Raw genomic sequence first — 12,604 nt, forward strand, 5'->3', positions numbered from 1 at the left:
GAAAACCACCTTAACTCCACACACACATGTATACACACACACATGTATACACACACATATATAGTAGGTATCCGCTTTGTCACTTAGGAAAGATGTTTCAGAGGGTAGCTAAACCTGTGAAAAGGTCATGCAGGGCAGCTGGCAGAGAGACACATAAAAAGTTACAAACAGAGAAGGACAGCAACAAAGAAGATGAAAAAACACCCCGTGGCCACTCCGGTACACTGTTTTCAGTGCAGCACTTTTGGTTCCCTGTATCACAGAAAGCAGATTGTGAAACTGAAAAGAGAGTGATAATGAGAGATACAGGATGGTTTCGGAGTAAAGGGAGACCAGATAGCCTGGGAGTTGCTGAAGCTGTGGACTGATGTCTCCATTTCATGTTTTTAGAATGATAAAGAGAAAAGAGGTCCATGAGGAACCTGTACGAAAAAAGAAAAAAGCCAAAAGGAGTAGGAGCCAAACTGTCACTACCATTGAGAAAGATGTTCAAAATGTTGTTAAAATTGAGGATGATGACGAGCTTGAGACAAAAACAAAGAGAAGGAAAAAGGAAAAATTAAAAGATGAACATTTAGACCAATTAGAACTGAAAAATAATAAGAAGAAAAAGAAGAAAAAGAAAGCTGGCTCTGGATTACTGAAAGAAGCATATTCAGAAAGCTTTGTAAATGTAGGCAGCCATCTGGATTCCGAACCTAAAGAAGAGTCAGAGGAACAAATTAAAATTGTCAAAAAGAAGAAAAAAAAACCCCAGTGTCATTCCTCCTTATCATTGGAGAATAATGAGAGTCGTGGTGTGGAGCTTTCAAATCACCATGCATATAGTACTAATGAAAATGGATTTGCTTTTAAAAAAAGCAGAAAGAAGATCGCTTTGAATTTGGAATTGGATGGTGAAGTAACCAAGAAAAAAAAGAAGAAAGGCGTTTTTTCTTGCTCATTAGAGGACATCCAGGACAGTGAACATGAACAGGCTGAAAAAGTTCCTAAAAACTCACAGAAATGTATTTCACAAGAAAAACCTTTTACAGGTATTATCCAGAATGATGGGGAGAGTTATGTGAGAAGAAAGAAGAGAAAGAAGAAAGATAAGCCTGACTCCTTTTTACCACTAGCAGATAATCAGGACAGTACCAATGGAGTTCCTGATAGCCCCATTGCATTAAGTGACTTTGGAAAAAGGCAAAGAAAGAATTCCCTGGAAATTACACTGACAAATAGAGAGGAAGAGGACACAGCTGAGAACTCTGGAAGTAGCAGAGAGACCAAGAAGAAGAAGAAGAGAAGAAAAGATGTTTCTTCCTTAACACATACAGATAATAAAGACTACAGTCACGGTGCTCCTGATAAGCATCTCCCAGCACAGCAAAAAGTTGAGTCTGAGGAAGAAGAGCTTTCTGGGAAGAAAAGCAGGAAGAATATAAAGGATAATCGTGAAGTCATCAAGAAGAAAAAGAAAAAGAAGATTCAGAAAGAGAAGGACTCAAAAGTTTTGTTAAACAATGACAGTCCATCAAAAAGCCAAAAAATAACACTACTAGAAAGCACTAAAAAGAACCAAGAGAGGGAAATGAAGCAAGCAGAATGTGTCACAGGGGACACTGTAGATGGGGTATTATGCAACAGTAACCACACACACTGTGATGGAAAAAGGAAAAAAAGGAAAAAAGAATCACACCAGGACTCTGCTGAAGAACCAGGTTCAAAAGCAAACACAAAAAAGATCAAAGAAGAAGACGTGGGAAATGAGGCACTGGTAAGTTGTAAAGAAAAGGCTGTCTTTGCTAAGGAATCCTGCTAAGGAATTGAAAGCTTTTTAGGTAGGCAGTTTCCTCCTGCAGGCTGCTCAGCCTGTTCAGACCATTGGGATACACTTAGGTCAACAGGGGCCTTCTCTGGTGTTCAAGAAGCAGGATCAGCTGATCTGTTGATTTCAGCATGTAATATTTGTGAAACACTGCAAAATGGTTTTTAATGCCAACTCTTGTAGTGATCGTGTTTCAGCTGTGAAAATGTAAATATTACAACTAAGAGCAAGTATTGGCCCCAAAAGAAAACTCGTATGTACAGACATAGTGTTGTTCTGTCCTTCCTTCAATTGCTCTTGGCAAAGTGGCAGCACTCCTGTAAAACAGGATTTTAATACCATGTCATTTAACCTGAGCAGGTCGGTAACATTGGCAGCATGAGTGCATCTAACCTTGTTAGACTTTTCCTTAAGCTTTTGCTGCTGTTAATGCTGGAAATGGAGTGTTAGAAACAAGGGGGAAATTTAGCCAAAACCTGTCATCTAACTTTGACAAAACTTTAGAGAAAATCCTAAGAATCCAAAGTGTAGATGAGGCCTAGAGCACTGATGTATGAATTCTTATAGAAGAATACTAGAGAACAACCTAAACACAAATTCTTAATTAAAAAAATAAATCAATGCAAGACAATAAGTAGATACAAGAGCTGTAAATTATACCTGAAAGTAACTGGAATAGTACCCAGACTGGCTGTTAAAGGAAATCCCATCCTCGTCTTGCAGTACTGCTATTTCTGAGGTGAAACAAACATGGAAAGCAACTGATGGAAGATTTGAAATACAGAAATATAGAAGTTTTTTCTTTGATTCCCTCCCCAATCCCCCGCCCCCCCCCCCAAAAAAAAGGGGGGGCTATTAAAATCTTGTTTTATTGCTTTAACTTTTTTTTTTTTTAACTTCTTTTTTTAAATCTGATTAGGGTCCTATTTTAGAGCTATTTAAGTGCCTAAAGTTAGTACCTACATGCCTAACCTCTGTTGTTATTGTTGGGAATTAAGCTGTGAGATGCTTAGAAATTCAGTAGGTACCTATCTGTATTTTTACTACTTAAACAACAATGGCTAACTGCAAATGACTAGGAGCTTGCTTTGATATTCAGAGGTAATGGGAAACTGCACTCCAGTTGTTTTTATCAAGAATTTGGATATTTGGCTTGTTTAAAAGTCAAGCTCTTGTAAGTAAAGCATCATTGAAGATTTCTGTAAACTAGGGACAGGGCGGGCTGCAGCACTGGCTGCCTCTCCGACCCGCTTCACGGTGTGCTTTGCTTTCTTACGCACTCCTGTATGCAGTTTATTCATGTTCTGTGGAAACCCGCAGCTTTCTGGTATCTGGCTAATAATTCAATACAGATTTTATATAAGCAGGTTCTTCAGTGTCCATGGAGACCCAGGTAGAGGCTTTTCCACAAAGGTTTGTGTTGGGAGTGTGTATGCTTCTCAGTCACCAGCTGAGCAGATGTTTGGGGCTTTGTCTTTAGGTTTCTCTTTTTGACCATTCAAAGGACAAGATGGTTTTATTGCTGGCATATATTTTCTAATTAAACTGACACTGACTTTTTGAGACTGTTAGACATTATTTAGATTCTTGTAGCTGTTCACATTCTGTGGAGGCAAGATAAGCCTAATAACAAGTAAAATCTCATGATGGATTACAATGGAAAACACAGCAAATACCTTGCGAACAATTGAGGAGAAGGATATAGGATGATGCATGTGTTGTTTCTCTTTCCCATATTCAGCTCTGACCTTTAATAATAAAAAGCACTTCAGGGAAATTCTCCTGAAGATTGAGAAGTCTGGGTAAATCAGTTCCAGAGCGATCTAGTTCCTGCCAGACCAAAAGACACTGTTGTAGTAAATGGCTGATAATGTCGGTCTTACTTTTAACTGTGCCATAGTCCTGACACATTTTCTAGTCTATGGTTTGTCACACACACTGCTGCATGCCTTGAAAAATCCTCTGTTGGACTTGTGCAGCAAACAAATGAGTGAGTTTTTCAAGACAGTGTGGAGTGATACCCACTTTATATCAATGATTACTGTTTTTCCAATTGGAGACCATGACAGTCACCTTGGGCAGAGTGACAACTTTGGTTTACTTCCTTGAAGTTACTTGCCTGCAGATAGCATAATCCTACCACATGTGAACGTGCTCCCCTTCCATGAAGTTGGGGGAAGACCGCCACTCCTGGAGGGGTAATTTTTGCCACAGAGGAGGCCAGCAACAGGCTGTGAATTGGCAGGGATGAGGGTGCACCCTTCCTCCTTCCCCATCTTCCACTTGACCTTCCAGCTAGAAAAAAAAAGGTAACATTGCAGCTGTTTGCAGAATCCTGTCACATCAGTTCTGCTCGTTTGAATAGATCTGAAAAGACAGTACCAGGCCATCTAGAAGTAAATTGGGGTTTTGATCTTTTCTTTTCATCCAAGAGAACAAGCTTTCCTTATCGCAGACAGTGTTCTCGCATTTTTAATGGTGCATGTACTTCTGTGTGTGTGTGAAATCAGTACATAAAAGGTGGCTTTGGAAAATTAACTAAATCATGGCAGGGGGGTTGGAACTAGATGATCTTGAGGTCCTTTCCAACCCTAGCTATTCTATGATTCTATGGCTTTAAATAAAACTATAAAACCTAAAAAAAGTAACAGCAGCTTTTGCTGACAGAAGTATGTTACAAATCTTTTCCTTGTCCTGCATTCCCTGGCTATTCATGCTTCGATTATTATGTTAGGTGTATCAATAGATCTTCCCTTTGGCCACCTTTTCCAGGCTGGTCTAAAGCTTATGGCTCTAATTTACCCCTGTCCTGGACTTACTACTTACCCTGTTACACTGGATGCCCCAAAATCTTACCCTTATTACCAATTTGGAAAGGAAAGGCTGAGGGCAGTGATCTGGAAGTTGTCAATGGGAGCAGAACCTGAAGGGCTGCACTTTAGAGTAGGCAGTATCAGTATTTGTTTGGGGACTCTGGCACTGATTTACCTTGCTATTTTAGCCAGCCATACTTGCCAGAGCTGCTCTGTCTCCACATCAGCTCCCCATTCCTCACTCCCAAATGTGGAACTGAAGTGCTCTTTACTGCCATTGTAGGAGACACTTTGTGTATGTGTGCACCTCTTCCTGTGCTCTTTCCAGGTTTTTAAATTTATGTTAACTTTCACTCTTTCTGCCCCCTGCTTGAAGTATAAACTTAAACTTTTATGAAGTGGCTTAATTTGAAATGACCCTGTCTGCAGACATTACTGTATGTGCCAGTGATGTGGGCAGGTCCATTTTAATGTGTGAATTTAAAGAAATCCCTTATGCTCTTTGTTTAGAAGGAAAAAAAGGATCTCTTCCTTGGAGAGAAAAGTCTCTCCATAGAAATACACAGCTTTAATTGGCATTTCCAGCTTAGATTTGACTGTTTCTTGCCTCACATTAGTACTGATTTATTGCTTGGTGGTTTTACTACTTTTTTTTTTTTTTACTACTTTTGTAGTCAGAGCTATGTAAATTCTAATTAACCAGAATGGATAAAAACATTCATACAAGCTTTTTTACTGTTTTACAGGAATATGTGGATGATGTAACTATTGTGCAGGAAAAAAAAGGAAACTGTGATGAAGTTAACATAGATAAGGTATGCTTTGTCTTAATTGTGTAAGATTTAAAGCAATTCAGCATTTACTGTATGCATAGAATTCGTAACAAAAAACCTTTGTTGCTTGTCTATGGCAAGATTTCCGCAGATAGAGCTCTTCTTAAAGAGTGTTTTACCTTCCATGGGTTAAGTCCAAAATGTACAGCTCCAGTCAATGTCTGAGAAGCTTATTAAGTTAAATACAGGTTTCTTTGCTTCTCATTAACTTTGACAGTTTCAGTGTAGCTATTACCTGCAGTTGGAAGACTAAATATATCTGATATGGCAAAATGTTAATTTAAAATACCACTAGCAAAATCACAGTTCTGATGTTGAGGGATGTAAATGGATCACATGCAACCTTTTAACTATCCTTGCAAAATTCTGAAGAGAACTAATTATTTTAGTCTTATCTTTTCATTATGAATGACATTAACTCATTTAACACACAGAACATAGTGCCTTGTGCTGTTTTTTCTGCATGCTAGGTGAGGCGACAGGCTCTGCAAGAAGAAATTGATAGGGAATCTGGCAAAACTAAGGCTTTCAGTCCCAAAGTGAAAGAGGTATGTATGAACTTAGATCACGATCTGACAGAAATACTGTGTCACAGAGCAAGTTCCTGAAAAGCACTGTGCTCTTTGTATGTGGCTCAGGTACAAGGCTTGCCACAACGTTCCTCCTTTTGACTGTAAATTTCAGGGCATGCTATAGAACAAATTAGTACAATGCCAGGAGAGTCTGGGAGCTGACCAGTGAACTCCCAACAACAGCTGGCATTGTACAGTGCTCTAATTCCCAGCATCAGTCCTCAAAAGCAACATTTTGTCTGGTTCCTCTGGAGAATGAGCCATGACAAAATGCTACAGAAGCGTTTTCTGCTGACTCTGAAATACAAATAATTCTAGACTATGGATATAGCAGTCACTGAACTGTATCTGAATTGTTATGTGGAAGACATTCAGAAACAGGGGTGAACATAGAAAGGTGAAAGGGATGACAGCTGATAACACGTGTGATATTTACAGTCAGTCCCCTCCTAACTTTTACATCTTTCTTCTGCCTTTTTGAAAGATGATTCTTTATTCTTTGCTTTTGCATCCTACTCAGCCTGCCTCCTGACACATTTACAGGAATGTGGTAGAAATTGTGGCAGTAGTGTAGCAGTGGTAAAAAGGTTCAGAAAGAGAGAAAGCTTTGCTTGCAACTCAGTATTCTTAGTTGTTTCACAAGACTGCCAGTATGCCTAGAAAGTTGGAACATACCTCAGTGAAATGCCAGAAACAACTCCTGTAGGTTTTTACATAGTGGGAGGCAAACTGCAATAGCTCTGGAACTGCAACTATCTAATAGTCTTTGAAGCCATTGAGAAAAATGACATCCTTGGCAGGGGATCTCCGTTCTGTGGTGCTGATCTGTCTCTGTTTAGGAGTACACAGAAGAATAGAAAATTAATTCATCAGCTTCACAGAGCGAGCTGGAAATGCTGCAGCAAAAGCTATGTGTAGTGCCTGCCAGCGCTTCACTTAAAAGAAATTACAGAGTTTGACAAGGCATAATTATTTCTGCATCTGTGCAGATGTCTCCCATGCCAAAGGGAGGACATGTATTTATGTATATGTGCACATGCATCTGTCACAGAGCTGGGCTTATACAGCAATTTGTCTTTGAGCATAGTAAAAATACAGAAGTATTATGGGTAGCTTTTTTAACAGCAGGTATTCCGGCCTCTGATAGTGAATGACACTCCAGGCTTGCAATTTTTTAGCTTAAAAAGCCTGCTACAGCTTGCCTGCAATATTGAGTAGCATGCTGTGTGTCATGTTGGCTGTCGAGTGGAGAATGACTCTTTCATGCAAGCTGGAACTGTTCAGTTGGAAGGATTTCAGGCTTCCATAAAACACGCCACTAAATTCATGTTTTTTCCTTTGATGTAGCCAGCTCAGTCTATTTAGTATCACCCCCAATTTTAAAGAAAAAATTGGGAGTAGCAGTTCTGCCAAAACCAGTTACAAACAAGAGCAGAGCTCCTAGATATAGCTTGGGAGTCAAATAAGATCCTTAGATAATGAAGCCTGTTCTTAGGTAAGCCAAAAGTTCATGAACTTTATAAATCATATGATGTGTCTTTGGTAATCCACAAAAGGCTGAACCCTGATTTTACTTGGACATTGGCTGTTCTCTCAGAAGGGACACAGCTGCAGACAAAAAAAAAATCCTGAAGGACTGAACTAGTTCAAAGTATACAATGAGAGGCGAATACAAGGAATAGAGCAAGCTGCACGGGAGGGAGGCTTTCAGAGTACTACATTTAGTCCTGTCAGATAAGGATTCGCCTTCAGTTTTTGCACCCTTGTGATATCAGTGGGATGAGACTGCAAATATTACTCAAAGCTTGAGAGCCAGATTGAACACTGTCTCCAAAACATACTAAGACATTGCTAAAACCCACAGATACCTAACTAGGCAACAGGAAAATGAGAAGATAACTGCACAAAGTGACAGAGTGAAAGAGGATTAAGCTGTCAATTGTCTTAGAATAAGAGAAATGATTGGACAATGTCTGGCTCTTTGAGGAGTATTCAGACTGCAGAAAAGCCAAGATTCCTAAGACAGAGGGAAAGGAGATTCTCAAAGTGCATTAAACCTTGTCTCCAGGTTAAATGAGCTGAAATGCTAATGAGGATGCACTCATGCAGGATTGTGTCATTCTTTTATCATGTCCTTCGAGAGATACTACCCATAAAATTACTGTTTCTCAGCCCTGTTGGGTTGTTTAGTTGGTTCTGTTCTCATGGTACACAGCCAGAAATTGTCGTCCTTGATCTTGGTATTATTGAATTTTAGCACTAACCTTGTTTTGCTTCACAGGATGCAAAGTTTGGCCAGTGGAGTACAGCTGCTTTTCAAAGTTCTGAGCAACAAATGAAGTTTCTTAGACTGATGGGTGGCTTTAAAAAGGGCTCTGGTCCTATCCAAAATCTCTCAGCAACTACAAACAAACCAAACATGGCTCTGAACAGGGAAGGGGAGGAGAAGTTACAGCAGGCTCTGAAGATGGAATTTGATAAAGCGATGGACTTGAAGCAACATAGAGGAATTGGTCTTGGATTTCAACCTGCTGCCAACAAAAAAGTACACATAGACAAATATACATCCAGATCTATAAAATTTGAAGATTAAAACTCTGAAGCAATAAAAGGGATAGAAATTCAACAGGCAAATTCTTTTACTTCCCACATCTTTTTAACTTGAAATAAGATATAAAATATTTAAGAAATTTGATTTATGAGGTACTTGTACTACAAGTTGTCAACTACATGAACCAGAGCTGAGTCCTCCCTTCAGTTAAGCAGTAAGTTTTTGATACCTTTACAATGTTTTCTACAAGGCAAGAGACAGTCTGCTTTGAAGATTTCAACTACGTGAGCAATACCTGTAACTAGTTGAAACTTAGTAAATTTTTTTAAAATGCTGATTTTATACCCTTATTTTCAGCTACATCTGTCGTGGTTTAAACTCAGCCACGCAGTCTCTCTCTCACTCCCCCCTTCCTCCCTGCTCCCCCCCGCCACCCCGCTCCCAGAGGGATAGGGAGGAAAATCGAAAGAATGTGACTCCCACGGGTTGAGATAAGAGCAGTCCAGTAACTAAGGTATAACACAAATCACTACTGCTACCACCAATAATAATAATGATAAGGGAAATAACAAGGGAAGAGAATACAACCGCTCACCACCCGCTGACAGATACCCAGCCCGATCCAAGCAGTGATCTAGCCCTTCCGGGTAACTGCCACCAGTTTTACATCCTGGGCATGACGTGCTGTGGTACGGAATACCTCTTTGGCTAGTTTGGGTCAGGTGTCCTGTCTCTGCTTCCTCCTGGCTTCCCCTCCTCCCTGGCAGAGCATGAGACTCACGAAGTCCTTGGTCAGAGTAAACATGACTGAGCAGCAACTAAAAACATCGGTGTTATCAGTGTTGTTCCCAGGCTGAAAGTCAAAACCACAGCACTGCACCAGCTACTAAGGAGGAGAAAAATGACTGCTACTGCTGAAACCAGGACAGTATCCACCCCTTATTCCATACCATTCACGTCATGCTCAGATCCCACATTTTCAATATACCATCACTCTTATATATATACATATATACAGATCCACACACACAGAGAGAGATCATTAGTGCATGGACCAATCCCTATAAAGCTGCTGAGTCCATCTGGTTCATGATGTCGGGCTCCATCTCTTGTAACAGTCTTTCAGAGCAGGAGAGGCTGTGTGCAGTGTTCACACTCATGAATAACCTGGGCAATAGTGTCCATTGTTAAGTCCACCCCTCGATCATGAGTCCATCTCTATGTCACATCTCTGCCCTGATGTGTCATGGGCCCATCAGGCTCAAAATAATTCACCCTCCCCTTCAGCAGTTTCTGCAACTTCTCACTGGGGACTCCATACAGCTGCCTTCCATCTCCAATGCTTCCAAAGCACCGGAGGGGCCCAGTGGACTAGATATTCGAGCATATTGTCCCACACACCCTGCCACTCATGACTGTCCAGCCTTGGGGAAAATCTCTTGGTCCTCCTATATCGTTGTCTAATCCTAGACAAGACCCAGACACAACTCCGCTTAACTTTCGAGATCAGATGAAATGGCCGTGGGTAAAACACACTCTGTATGTGTGCCAACATAGTGATCCCCATCACAATCAGCAGGCAGGTCTCAAGGGTACTCAAAGACCATTCAAAACCTTCAGAACTCTCAAATGACGCTGCTGTACTTGTCACTGGGGCTGGTGTAGCTGCTGTGCTTGGAGCTGGAGTAGCTGCGCTGTCTGCTGTGGTCGGAGTTTGAGTAGCTGCTGTACTTGTCGCTGGGGCTGGTGTAGCTGCTGTACTTGGAGTAGCTGTGTTATCTGTTGTAGTCAGAGTCTGAGTAGCTGCTGTACTTGTCACTAGGGTGTGTGGGAATGTCTCCCTCATAGGCTGACCACCCAAGGAGAGGAAAAAGGATGTGTAATTGCTATACACTTCTATTTTATACCTCCCAAGGTATAGAGATGGTGACCACAGTGGGAATGCAAGCCAGATCAGTTTCATCATCAATGAGTCTATTGTATTACAAGTCATTACCATAAAGTACAGTGAAAGAAGAACCTCCCCCCCTTCCTTCCCCCACCCCGCTCCTGGAGGGATAGGGAGGAGAATCGAAAGAATGTAGCTCCCATGGGTTGAGATAAGAACAGTCCAGTAACTAAGGTATAACACAAATCACTACTGCTACCACCAATAATAATAATGATAAGGGAAATAACAAGGGAAGAGAATACAACTGCTCACCACCCGCTGACCGATACCCAGCCCGATCCAAGCAGTGATCTAGCCCTTCCAGGTAACCGCCCCCAGTTTTACATCCTGGGCATGATGTGCTGTGGTATGGAATACCTCTTTGGTTAGTTTGGGTCAGGTGTCCTGTCTCTGCTTCCTCCTGGCTTCCCCTCCTCCCTGGCAGAGCATGAGACTCAGAGGTCCTTGGTCAGGGTAAACATTGCTAAGCAGCAACTAAAAACATCGGTGTTATCAGTGTTGTTCCCAGGCTGAAAGTCAAAACCACAGCACTGCACCAGCTACTAAGAAGGAGAAAAATGACTGCTACTGCTGAACCCAGGACAACACCTCAGTGATTCAAAGGGATTTTGATGTTCTGTAAAATCTTGACATTTTTACACTCAGTAAGTGATGATGTTTACAAAGTGATGGTGTTTTACTTTGAAGAAACACTACTGATATGCCTACAAATGTGATGATATATTTTGGGCAGCTCCTGAGGGGAAGTGAAAATTATGGAGACGCTCCAGCTTAAGGGGTTGCTATGAATCCATTCCCATATGATGGGATGAAGGAGATGCTGAACCACTTCCTGCAGGGTCTTTGAGGAAACATCTCCTTTATAGTGTCATTTAAAACCACCACTACCTCAGGGCGAATCTGTTTTGCACCAGTGCTCTCAAAGTTCAGTGACTGGCTGCAGCCAGCAGCAGCTTTTGCTTTACTTAAACCCAGGTAGTGGAGGTTCTGTTTTCTGTTCCAAAACAAATGCTGAATTCAGGCCCTCAGCTACTTGCCTAGCAAAAAACCTGATGTAAAATAAAGGAACAGGTAAGAAAATGTCAACTAGTGACTTCATTGAGGAAGAAAGGGACAGCATATACAGCTTTCTGCTGCAGAGTCAGTCCTGGATCGGTAATGACTTGTTTTGCACTATCACTGACAAGATGCTGAAGGTGATATTAGTCCCAGCCTTGCCTTTAGATAAGAACTCTCTCTCCCCATCTAGAATGATAGTATGAATTGATAGTAATGTACATATGGAAATGTAGTTTAAAAATGAAGACACATACCTGAGGGAAAAAAACTGTCAGCTTTTTTCAAGCAGATAAACTTGGTCTAGCCTGTACATGTGCTGCATGTAAAAGAAAGAGGAGGTCTGTAATAGTGTACAGTACTGTATGTACTGTAGTGATAGGACAAGGGGTGACGGGTTCAAACTTAAACAGGAGAAGTTTAGATTGGATATAAGGAGGAAGTTCCTTACTGTAAGGGTGGTGATGCACTGGAATGGGTTGCCCAAGGAAGTTGAACATCCCTGGTGGTGTTCCAAGGCCAGGTTGGACAGAGCTTTGGATGACATGGTTTAGTGTGAGGTATCCTTGACCATGGCAGGGGGGTTGGAACCAGATGATCTTAAGGTCCTTGCCAACCCTAACTATTCTATGGTTCTAATAAGTAGAGTGTTTTAACTAAAATTAGTTTTTCTCTAACATGGAAATAAGCTAAAAGCAGTTTATTAGAGTGATTGCGTTAGCTTCTAAGCTGGATTTTTATAGAGTTTACTTCTGATAACTAAGGAGAGTTTTCTGCCTGTTGTTGAGCTATTTTTGCACTAATAAAAGTAGAATCATAGAATCATAGAATAGTTAGGGTTGGAAAGGACCTTAAGATCATCCAGTTCCAACCCCCCTGCCATGGGCAGGGACACCTCACACTAAACCGTGTCACCCAAGGCCTCATCCAACCTGGCCTTGAACACCACCAAGGATGGAGCATTCACAACCTCCCTGGGCAACCCATTCCAGTGCCTCACCACCCATAGAAAAGTAGT

At 41.2% G+C, this 12,604-nt stretch overlaps 1 protein-coding gene across 1 annotated transcript; it reads left to right on the forward strand.

Annotated features, from left to right (window-relative positions):
• Nucleotides 1-122: 122 nt before the first annotated feature.
• KNOP1 (lysine rich nucleolar protein 1) lies at nucleotides 123-8,621 on the forward strand (the record flags this gene model as incomplete). The annotated part of the gene is made up of 4 exons (XM_080619484.1): nucleotides 123-1,759; nucleotides 5,370-5,438; nucleotides 5,927-6,004; nucleotides 8,310-8,621. Exons 1-4 carry the CDS (start codon nucleotides 368-370, stop codon nucleotides 8,619-8,621), a joined length of 1,851 nt encoding a protein of 616 aa, XP_080475610.1. The 5' UTR covers nucleotides 123-367.
• Between the last annotated feature and the right edge of the window lie 3,983 nt (nucleotides 8,622-12,604).

This window comes from Psittacula echo, assembly GCF_963264785.1.
Source record: "Psittacula echo genome assembly, chromosome: 5".
NCBI lineage: Eukaryota > Metazoa > Chordata > Aves > Psittaciformes > Psittacidae > Psittacula > Psittacula echo.